The 11,415-nt window shown below is 47.3% G+C and overlaps 1 protein-coding gene across 3 annotated transcripts in view; it reads left to right on the plus strand.

The window, feature by feature from the left end:
- The window catches only part of PACS1 (phosphofurin acidic cluster sorting protein 1), a 77,658-nt gene extending 67,701 nt beyond the window's left edge, over positions 1-9,957 (plus strand). For all 3 annotated transcript variants that reach the window (XM_061606604.1, XM_061606602.1, XM_061606603.1), the window contains exons 20-24: positions 819-861; positions 1,839-1,974; positions 2,933-3,159; positions 3,816-3,935; positions 4,927-9,957. In XM_061606604.1, coding sequence (XP_061462588.1) covers positions 819-861; positions 1,839-1,974; positions 2,933-3,159; positions 3,816-3,935; positions 4,927-5,039 — 639 coding nt within the window. In that variant the 3' untranslated portion in view covers positions 5,040-9,957. The remainder of the gene's footprint in view (positions 1-818; positions 862-1,838; positions 1,975-2,932; positions 3,160-3,815; positions 3,936-4,926) is intronic.
- Positions 9,958-11,415: the final 1,458 nt, after the last annotated feature.

Genomic DNA, 11,415 nt, shown 5'->3' on the forward strand with positions numbered 1-11,415 from the left:
CCCATGTTGTTTGACTAGTCCAAATATATTTCTGCTTCCTTAGGTAGTTTGTGACAGCATGGGTAGGCTTGTTTTTGCCTCTGCATCTATTCTTATGATTTAATTATGGCAAGGGTATGTGTGTGTTGCATGGTCATGTCTCCCCAGAATACAGGCCCCTTTTATGTCTCTGACAGTCCTACTTTCTTCCCAGTGTGTATATCAGCTCTGAGTGGAGAGGGCAGTTAAACAAAAGTGCCACCGTAACGCAGTATCCTCTGACACCGTTGCTGTCAGGACCAGGGCATGGCTATAAGCAGATCCATACACAGGCCCCTACCTGGAGCATGTAGGCTTTAGTCCAGAGGCTTTGAGGTCAGTTGCTAAAGCCTGAAGGGCAGCAGGCAGGATGTAGAGCTCTATAGATCAGGCAGAGGGTCAGGCTCCTGCTGTTTATATCAGGCGTGGCGAAACCAGACACCTGTTCCTCTTCTAGAGCTTGAAGCCTATGCGTGTGTTCAAGCCTCAGTCTCCTGTAGCTTGCTGAGCCTAGGTCCAAGCTTCAGGCCAGCTGAAGGCAAATACCAAGCTTGGGACACTGAGATGGGAAAAAACCAACACCACTAGGGACATACCGTGGATGCCATGTTTTCATTATAGTATTGGAAAGGTTAACAGTCTTGTGCTTCTCTTCCATGTCTTTGAGATTGAGTGACTTACCTTGGAAAGGTCAAAGGTGTTTCATTTCCACCCGCTGCTAAATTATTTGCTGGGTTTTGTTTTGGAAGTGATTCACCTTCATTGCTCACTCTCTCCTTCTCTGACCCCCCCCCCAATAGGTGGTTAAAGTGGGCCTCATTGAAGACTCGCCTGCAGCTACAGGTAAGACACACCTGCCAAAGTACAAAGACTGGCTATCTTAGTCACTCCCTCCTTTAAATGAGGATGGTTAAAGAGGGTGATTTGCTTGCGTTATGTTGACCAGGAAACAGCTGGCCCAGCTTGACAAAGCATGAAAACTTATGCTTTTAAAGTATGCTGTAGCTGCTGGAGTGCTATGGAAGGGACTAAAGTGTGCCTAGGAAAATTAAGCTACCAGGATGGATTCATTTAATACTCTGTGCCCAGAGTGGGGAGATCACTCTGCGCCATTGATCCCAGCCCTCTCTGCCAGTAAATGAGGAAGGGTATCTGAGGGGGGAGGGAATACAGATGTGCTGGGATGCAGCCTGTTCTTCAGCTGGTGGGTGGGTGTGGCATCCTAGGTGCATGTCCATTGCCCTTAAACCACAGTTCCATTCCTGAGCCCTGAATTCGCTGGGCCAGGAAGACAGCTTCAGGGGCAAAATTAATGGGAGTATCTCATAGCTGTAAGGAGGATGCCTACCCCTTGTTACAGAAGCTGACTGGAATAATGCATATCTTTTTAAATGCAAAAATGTTGCTTGCTTCCAGTGTAAGAAAAGCGAAAACCAAGTATCAAATAGTAAAAAAAAAAAGTATCAAACATTTGGGAAATGCTGGCAAAAAAAAAAAAAAAGCCAAAGAAATTATGTCAAAGAAAGCCCCTTTAACTCTGGATAAATTCTTGTAACTAAGAATGAAATGCCCAGCAGGAGGACCTGAGAATTAACATTGACTCCATCCAGCACACGAGTGGGGAACCTTTGGCCCTCCAGTCATTGCTGAACTGCAGTCTCCATCGGCCCCAGCAAGTATGGCCAGGCATATAATGGTGGGAGTTGTAGTTCAGCAACATCTGGAGGGCCAAAGGTTCCCCACACCTGGTCTAGCAATGTGTCTTCTACTCCTCCCCCTTATTCCTGAAGGCCAAAGCCTCATGACTTCCTTCCTTGCAGGAGAGGGAGATGATTCTCCCATCATCAGCCTCACAGTTCCCTCCACCTCTCCCCCTTCTACCTCTGGGGTTTCCAGGGACGTCGCTGCTACCCCACCGTCATCTCCCTCTATGACTAGCGGACTGGCTGTCATGGGGTAAGTCTCCGGACGATGCTACGATGCCCATATTGTAACATGCTGGGAAGCTTGTTGGTGGGAAAACAAGTTATAAAACATCCTAAGAGTGAGGGTCAATGTCAGATGTAGCTCTTCCATATGCTGGACATGCTGGCACCGTCTTGAGGTTTAACCAAATTCCTAGGCTAAGGTTATGAAGGATGACCCCCCCTCCCAATTTTTCCTTTTCTCTGCTTGCTCTTTGTACAACATTAGTAATTTTTCCTGAGTACTTTTTCAGGGAGACATAAATCTCAAACTGCACCACTCCCTGCCTGGTAATTATGCGATATGCCCACAAAACTCTGCATTTCAGGAGACACTCCTGCCTCCAGTCCCCTTCTCTTCTTTTCATTCAGCAAGAAGAGTGGGAAATGTCCGTGCCCAGCAAACTTCAACCGTTTCTCTTCATTCGGCCTCTCTTCTCTTGTATGCTCATGAACCTTCTGCCCCTTCCATCCCTAGAGATATTTCAGGTTGGAAGAAAGGGTAGGAGATGGCGGCTTGCACTGCTACGTTGGCAGGGGAGATGCTGGAGTGGAAGAGACGGCCTGGCAGCATCTCTGAAGCAGCTGGGGTTGGTCCTGACAGCTGTCAAGTGCCTAATATTACAAATGGCTTGCAGCCTTCTTGGCAGGCAGATTTGATTTTTCTGGAGGCATTTAGTCAAATGATTAAATATAGTGTGAGGTTTTCTGTCCAAGGGTTACTGATACAGTTTTATGAGAGCTCTACCCCTCTGTGCTTTTCCACCCTGACCCCGGACCCTCAGAAAGTTCTGCTGTTGGGGAGAAGGGGCATGACGCTGCCCTCCCTCTCCCCCACAGTCCTCCTCTGTTCTGTTAGGGCAACCTTCCCACTGGGAGCAATATAGGTTTTTCAACAATACAAAACTTGCTTATGGCTCCCCCTCCTTTCCCCTTTCACTTCATCACAGGTCCCCCAATAGCCCTTACGGCGATGTCATTGGACTACAGGTGGATTACTGGTTAGCTCAGGCCACGGAAAAGAAGAAGGAAGGGGAAAAAAAGGATGCCACCTCCAAAAACACACTCAAGAGTGTCTTCCGCTCGGTGCAGGTGTCACGGCTTCCAAACAGCGGGGAAACCCAGTTGTCTGGGACCATGGCCATGACTGTTGTCACCAAAGAGAAGAATAAGAAAGGTGAGTTCCAGGGAGCGACTTTTCCTGTCTACTGGCGGGCTCCTGGTGGGTTCTGCAACCAGAGAAGGCTTTCTGTTTGTGCAGCAATCAAGGGCAGAGCTGGCCAGGCTAACACAAGAAGCAGAACGGTTATGAGCTGCCACCTTACTGGAGGACAAATTGCCAGCTGCCCTGTGCATGACAGCCTGTCCCGTAAACCCATCTTTCACTACTGAAGTGCTGGATGGCAATAGAGGGTGTGTAGTTCCTCTTTCCTGCAAATCTTGTCATGCATCAGGTGTGGGGAAACTGTTTTTTCCCTCCACAGGTCAACTTTAATGTCATGATGTCAGGTGATAGGTCGGTGGTCCTAGCCCAACAAAAGTTGGCCCTCGGGTGGGTGGAAAATAATAATCAAGCAGGATCAAACTAATGGGCAGGGGGTTCAAACTTCCTCTCCATTGAGGTGAAATCTGCCCATGAGGTGATGTCACCTGATTGACAGATGGGTGTGGTTTACAAAAATCGGCCTCACGGGTCAAATTGGAACCCCTGGTGGGCCAAGATTAGCCTACGGGCTGGAAGTACCCCACCCCTGCTGAAAGTGAACCACCTCGTGCTTCTTGATTTACAAGAGAGACTCATTTTTCACTAATTGGGGTCTTTGTACTTTCTAGTTCCCACAATTTTTCTGAGCAAGAAACCCAAAGAGAGAGAGGTAGATTCCAAGAGCCAAATGATTGATGGAATCAGCCGGCTGATCTGCTCTGCAAAACAGCAGCAAACTATGCTGAAAGGTAACGCTGGCCTCTTGGACTTGGGGTGCATGATTGCTATGTTGACTACTGAGGAGAGTTTCAAAGTGATGTTGTGGGAACCTGATAAAATCAGAAGGGATTTCATCATTGTGTTGTTTCTTTATCATAATTTACAACAGTGTGGCGAGCTGGATCCATAAGTGGCCAACCCTTTGTGGGCTATTTCTAACAGGTGGGCAGGGCTGCAAAGGGAGAACCTTCCTTTGCAGTTCATTCCCAAAAGTGCCTTTCCCTGCCTCCATGCAGGGTGACAGAAAGAGATGCCCGTTTCAAGCTGCAGCTGCAAAGGAAGAGTCACAAGCATGCTTATAGAATGTGATCCCAATTCTTCTTCTTGAATTTGGTGTTGTGTCTGTCCTGCACCTGACATCAGGTGAGGGACAGATGGACATGCCTTTGCTGAAATGGCCTTTTGGACCAAATGGGGGAGGCCTGGCAGGCCTTAATTAGGCCCATGGGTCAGAGGTTCCTCGCTAGATTTCTACCAATTTAAAACAGGCCCTGCATGCGGGCTTGGAGTCCAAAGGAAAAGTGAATATAAAATGGATGGTGCAGAAGGATGGGAGCAGTTTTGGCTGTGTGAACAGAGTGAAGGCTTGTGTTACAGAACAGGCCTGCACACCTTGTGATCATCCATGCCAAGTGTAATCCACCAGCCACTTATTTCGGCTCATGTTTGCTGCCTTTTAAAGGAAGGTTCTTATGAATCCTTGAATCCAACTAAGCCAGTGTCAAATGGAGTTTCCAGCCAGCATCTTGTCCAACATAGCTGCTCTGTTGGGGGAGAGACTATAGCTCAGGAGTAGAACATACGCGTTGAACTAAGGACATCTCACATTCAGTAGCAGGTGATGATGATGGGAAAGGTCCCTGCCTAACATACTGGAGAAGCACTGCCAGGCAGTGTATGCTGGGCTCAGCATACAATGAATAAGTCTTCGTGTTCATAGGAATTTTCTGTTCTCTCTAGTTTCCATTGATGGTGTGGAGTGGAGTGACATCAAGTTTTTCCAGCTAGCTGCCCAGTGGCCAACCCATGTGAAACACTTCCCTGTTGGACTCTTTGGCTCGAAACCGGCCTGATGATAGCTATGCAGTGGTCCCTCCTGCGCCCTCATCGCTTTGCTGCAATGCGGCATCACCTCTGTCCAAACCATCAGCCAAATCAGAGCTGTTCTGTGGTAACTTCACCCGTGTTGCAATACTGTGTGTTGATCTGGTCACGACAGGGAGGGACCAGCCTCTGGTGCCAAGAGAGATGCTACATTTTTGTCTCCAGCCAAGGAGCTGCCCACTGACTGCTTCCTCATATTTTACTGCCACATTGTGTCGTGGGTGTCCAGCCTCCATCTGTGCCGAGTGCATTGCATCTTGGAAATGAATCCCAAGAGATTTGGATTCTACTGGCTTCCCATCGCACCTGGTACACACTCCCTCTCTGAACTGGTGCACCTGTGTCTTCCTGAAGAATGTGCTTGAGAACTTGTGGTCCATGAAAATTCGCCTTTAACGATAATTGTTCTTGTTTTATGTTCTGACTTTTGCTGAGTCAACTGAGAGCTTTGCTGAATACGCACTCTTTCAAAAGTTCTCCTTTTCAGCCTCAGCCTCTCCAAAAGCACAAAGCTTGCAAAGCCCACGTTGGCTGTTGTGTTAGCAGCCAAACTCTTAACCCCAGCTAGGCCTTGCCACAAGCAGGCAAGGCCCCTTCCTCCTGCCTCCGGTCACTCCTGTGTCTCATCGCTAGGTCAAACATGTCAGGTTGGTAAAAAGAGCCTCAACATTCACGTGAGGCTGGCAGTCCTTGCATAGATGAAGAGCGGAAAAGTCATTGTAGGGAGATGGAGGTGGATATTTTTCTCTGACAGGCACACCCACTCCCCTCCCCTAGCCACATCCTCTTCACTTCTCCACAACTGTACTAGTCTTTTCTTATAATACTCCCCCCACCCACGGCCTGTCCTTAAAGTGTTTTTCAAAAGAACTTGGGTCATTGTTTTCCTGAAATACATTTTCATTTCCATGTAAGGTTCCACTTGCTAGCGTGGCCTCACAGTGGAGTGGGGAAGATTGTCCACCATACTGGGAAGCCCGATAACGTCATTAGACAACCTGCCCTGAAGCTTGCCCCGTTTAACTGTGCTTGGCAATAGTTCTGAGGGGTGTGTCATCCTGGCCACATAGCACAATCGAGAGAAGCTACATTGTGTCCCACTGTCGTACTACCTGTTCCTGAGCCTTGTGGTGTGACGCATCTCAGCACAAGGAGATCTTTCTGGGGACCTGGTCAACCATCTTCTCTGCAGCCTACTGCTCACAGCTCTTTCTGAGGTGTGGCTGGAAACCCAGCAGCATTCTTACCCATGTCAGTTTTGTTTTGAAGCAGGTCTGTGTCACGGAGCCTCCAAGAACTATATGTGCCACGTACCAGAAACTGCAGACCTTGCCAAACGTTCTTCCTAAGCGCTTGCCCTGACAGGCAGGAGACCAGCCTTTGCCCTCAGACTTCCGTGTTGATGGGAGCAGGTTGAATGGCTCGTGCAACTGAGACCAGAGGTGCTTGACAGTGATGCAAAATGGCCTTGCCAACTGTCATGCAGCAATACTTGAGGAAGGCTGGAGAAGGGCTACTTCTGTGTAGCAAACCTCCACTTCAGGGGGCATTTTTGTGTGCTTGCTATGAGCTTCTCTCCCCCTGTAACTCCTTCCTGGTTTTTGCGAAGGGCCCCTGAAGCTGGCATTCCAGTGGACACGTAGAAGGTGTCTTCCCCCCCTCTTCTTGTGAGCTTTGTCAGCAGCTCTGAGTGCACTGCTCTTAAACTGCTCCTGACCAGCAATAAAACAAACCACCCCCAATTGGGGGGGGGGCATTTCATATGGGTACTTTCAGGCACCACACCTTATTGGTTGTTTGAAACAGCTTTGGGGCCCCACCATAAAGCTTAAACTCTTAACTGCTCAGCGTTCAGCATGGCTGTGTCAGAAAGGTGGAGTACAGAGCCCACAATCTGTCTTCTAGATGCTCTTTTTGTATTTTTGAGTGACCACATATTTTCAGGGGTCCCAGAATTCAGCTTAGAGTAACTTCTTCGTGCATGGCGGGGTGGATCTTTGCCTACCTTAAAGTGGCAATGCTGGTTTCCAGGCTTTTACACTGGAAAGGGAAATATGAGGGTGTCAATGAGAGGACTGACTTAATAGTATTTGAGCACTCTTCTCTCCTTCCCAGATTGGAAGAGGGGAGCCCATGAAGCTCTTCCCCCCCTTCAAGCTGCTTCTCCCCAAGGCCAGTTCTTTCAGAGCTCCTTCAGGCTTGTCATTGAGCTGGTGTAACTGTTGAGAGAGAGAGTGTGAGAGAGTGTGAGAGTGTGAGAGTGTGAGAGTGTGAGAGTGTGAGAGTGTGAGAGTGTGTGAGAGAGTGTGAGAGAGTGTGAGAGAGTGTGAGAGTGAGAGTGTGAGAGTGTGAGAGAGAGACACACACACACACACAGAGTACAAGCAACTCCATCCACTTTATGCCTCTGGAGGGTGGGATGCCCTCCCAGGCATACGTGAGAACAAGCAGTGGGGCCACTGAAGCGGATTGCATCCCCCTTGCTGAGGAGTCTTGGTGGCAGGAAAAAAAACGGTTGTGTTTTTTTGTTTCCTTCTCTTGGCTCCTACTGCTGTGGCTATGTGACAAATGTGGCTTTTGTACTCCCAAGCGATGCGGTCAGATGCATAGAGCAACACTGACCTTCTGTGGCTGTCCTGAACTCGGCAGCCCCCTTTCTCAAGCGGGAGATGTCACAGAATACAGGATATCTCGGCATTTCCCTCTCGGGCGAGATCTCCTCTGTTTGTGTGTTGTCCCCTCCCACACATACACTCCAAACGCACGAAATACTGAAGAAGCTCCTTGGCTCCAACATGGGAAAGGGAGTTCATGCTGGCACGTCCCTTATCCCCTGGGTTTGGGGGCAGTGGCTTCCTCTGCATGAGAGGCAGGGGGGTACCATATAGAGTAGGGGGTATTTAAATAAGCACAATCCTGAATAATCTACTACCTTCTCTGTAGAAATGTTGTCTGTCTCTCTTTTTCATATTCTGCGCCCCCCCCAACTCCATAAACAAATGTTATTCCTAGTCAAATTGCTTCAGGTTTAAGGTTTGAGAGAGCCTGTCAAAGTCGGCCCAATTCCATGTTGGGAGAAGCAGGGGAGGGATATGGCTCCAAACACCCAACATCTAGGACTCCCTGATACTTTGGCAAGGAAGCATCCGCCTTACTGGGCTCCCATATTAAGAGAAGATCCTTTGTTAAGTCAGGCCTGTGAACCTTATAACCTTCCCTAAGCTGAGTGGAGTCCAACAGGCCCACTGGGAGCTCGATAAGCCTTTTTTTTTCCTTTTTGCCTATAGAAGCTGTAAAAATGGAGGGGTTGTTACCTAGCAGGCCACAATCCATGGTGGTGGGCAGGGTCACAAGCTGTGTAGGTCCAGGGTATGGTGGACCTTAGAGTGGATGGGATTTGTTCAGTAGCCAATCAACTGTCTTCACCAAGATTTAATTTTCAGGTCGCCCTCTGGGTTGCCTTTGGCCAATCTGAAGTGGATGTGGGAGGAGGGCAAGCTGTGATAGATGCCTTTGTCTGTAGCTGCATCTTGGGCTTCTGTAGAAGTACCCACGAGCCCCACCCCCCTCTGTGAGCCGGATTGGTGCAGTGTTGACACCATCTGTGCCCATCTGTCAGTCAAACCAGTGCAGGACAGCCTCACACATGTCTGCTGTGTTGCGGTTTTTCTCTCTGTGGCCTGGCTGTTCAGATTTATGCTTTGCAAAGGTGCACGCACTCTGGCTCTCACAGCTGTGGTCTGGGACAAAGGGGCCTTGTTAATCTTGGGCTTGTCAGAATTTGTAAAGCCACTTGCAAGGCTGGGGACAGCCAGCTGGCTCTTTCCCCCCCTCTTTCAAATTCCCATTGGGTCTCCAGTGTTAAACCCTTCTACTCCCCACAATGCCCAAGGGAGGTGGTGAGGGAAGGTTCATTTCGAGAAGCAGCTGCCCAGATAACTCTGGAAAACGAGCCCTGCAGCTGTTTGCTTTGGAATGGGTGTGTTTGCAACATCCTTCCAGCCCAAACTGTTGGCATTGTAGGGAAGGATCCTGACACTGAACCCAATCCTTTCGCCACCATCTCCCTGGCCCTATAAGATGGGTTTCTCCCCCTTCCTCTCCCCTGGGGAAGATAGGCTCAGGAGGCTGAGCAGATGGATCTGCCCCCCTGGGGATGGGTCGAGCAGGAGTCACTCCCATTTATGTACTTTGCTGTGTCTGCATAGTGAGTGTGAAGGTAAGGCACACCGACTCTTAGCATGGAAGGGAAATTGTGTGTCGCGGAAGCTTAAACTGGCTAGCCCCTGAGTCATAGAAAACTCCCAAGAACCACACCCATCACCTTGGTCATCCCCCAAGCACCATTTTGCTCTGTTTTCCCCCATGCCTGCCCTCTACTCCTGAGCCAGCCCCATGAAAGATCCTACCAAAGAGGATGCTCTTGCCCAGGGAAGGGAGACACTCTGCTCCAGGGAGCTCTCCAAGGTCTGTGACCTTCATTTTCATACAGCCTTTCCTCTGGCCTAATTTCTCACGTCTTGACTGTTACAGTGAGTGTGTCCCATTTGAGGACTGTTGTGTTTCCTGTTTTTGCTGTGGATTTTGCACAATCTGGAACCTTTGTTGATAAATTCAGATCTGGATTTCCATGTCTATTCTGTGTCCCAGCCACTGTACATAAATATGAGTTTTGTATATAATCTCATTTTATTCTTGTTTTTGTAAGTGTGTTAATTCTCTTGATTTGTATTGCAGGCCCCAACAATCCACATTAAGAATCTCTGCTTGGGTTGAATTTTGGAGCCTTGTTGGTATTTGATGCATTCTATTATTGGGGTCTGTTGTCTCCCCACCCCCACCCACTATTTTTGGAATTTTTCATTAAATAAAATGTTTTTTTCGTAATACTTCTCAAGCTTGATCATGTTGTACCCTAATTCCTCCTCAAAGCCCCCTGGATACCTTCCAGATAAGAAAAAGTGGCTGGGAAGGGGCCAATACAAGGGAATGGTAAGCCACAAACTCATAACTTTTCCAAAATCTAAAAGCAGAGAAAGTAGTGGAAGGCCTTATCATTGGGACAGAGGAACTGACAACTTGCTGCGTTTTGGTTTTATTTTAAAGAAATACACACAAAAATAACATTTTGCAACTGGTACAATAATCCTGTGCTGAAAAACCCCCTGATAGATCACAGAAGCTAAAACATTCTGACACTTTGGCCATGCGTAATGGTGGGATTTAAAGCTCTCTTATCCCTTCTGGAACAGTCTTGTCTGTGCTGGTGGCAGTCCCAGAAAGAATTGGGAACCAGAAAAGGAAGGGTGCCCCGTCGCTACAGAACCTCAAAGCAGACAGGTGGAGCCCACAGTTTATATGCTTCAATAGGGCACAGATGTTCTTTTTAGGTGCTTCTCAATTGTTTTTCCTCATGCACACTAGTAAAGAAGTACCTTTCTCTTTCATGTGGTCAGATAATACAGCCATAAACATGGCTGTAAAGTAATCTAGAGCAACAAAAAAACGATGCATCATTAAACCTCCTAGTCGGGTCCAATCTGATTAAAGAAATCTTGGTTGCTTTCATCACTAAGTTTGCCACTCTGGGCTCCTTTCGGAGGGAATGCCCAGGTTGGTAAACAAAAGCCCTAAAAACACTCTAAACATCATAAAATTGTTTTTATATTGTTTTAAATTTTTAAATTGTGTTTTAAATTGTTTTTAAAATATGTGTTTTAAATTGTATATTTGTTTTAATGTTTTTGGTTGCTGTAAACCGCAGAGAGAGCTTCGGCTATGGGGCAGTATACAAGTGCAATAAATAAATAAATAAAATAAAAACAGCCTTTAAAATATATTACATCCTTAAAAACATATTAAAACAAAACATATTTAAGACATCCTTTAAAAAAAATTCTTTTTAAATCTTTTCAAAAAAAGCTTTAAAAACATTAAAAACAATTCCAACACAGACGCAGACTGGGATAAGGTCACTGCTTGAAAAATTTGTTGGAAGAGGAAGGTCTTCAGTAGGCGCCGAAAAGATAACAGATGGCCCATGTCTAATATTTAAGGGGAGTGAATTTTATGCAGTGATAAAATATAAAAAGTAGTAAATAAATGAGCCCCATTGAACACAGCGGGACTTCGTAGTTAAACACACACGATCGCGTTGCCGGTCCCTATGTTCACTTTACGGATTACCCCTCCCACTTACTTCTGAGTAGATATGTATGAGCTTATTTTGTTAAGATACAATGTACAAACGTAGAAAAGTAAAATTGTAAAAAAAAAAAACTTCGGAAATAGAACCCAGGAGTCCTAGCTGCTTCTCCCCCCTCCTTCCCTTTAAGGGGGGGGAAC

Source organism: Rhineura floridana, chromosome 22, assembly GCF_030035675.1.
Source record: "Rhineura floridana isolate rRhiFlo1 chromosome 22, rRhiFlo1.hap2, whole genome shotgun sequence".
Taxonomy (NCBI): Eukaryota; Metazoa; Chordata; class Lepidosauria; order Squamata; family Rhineuridae; genus Rhineura; species Rhineura floridana.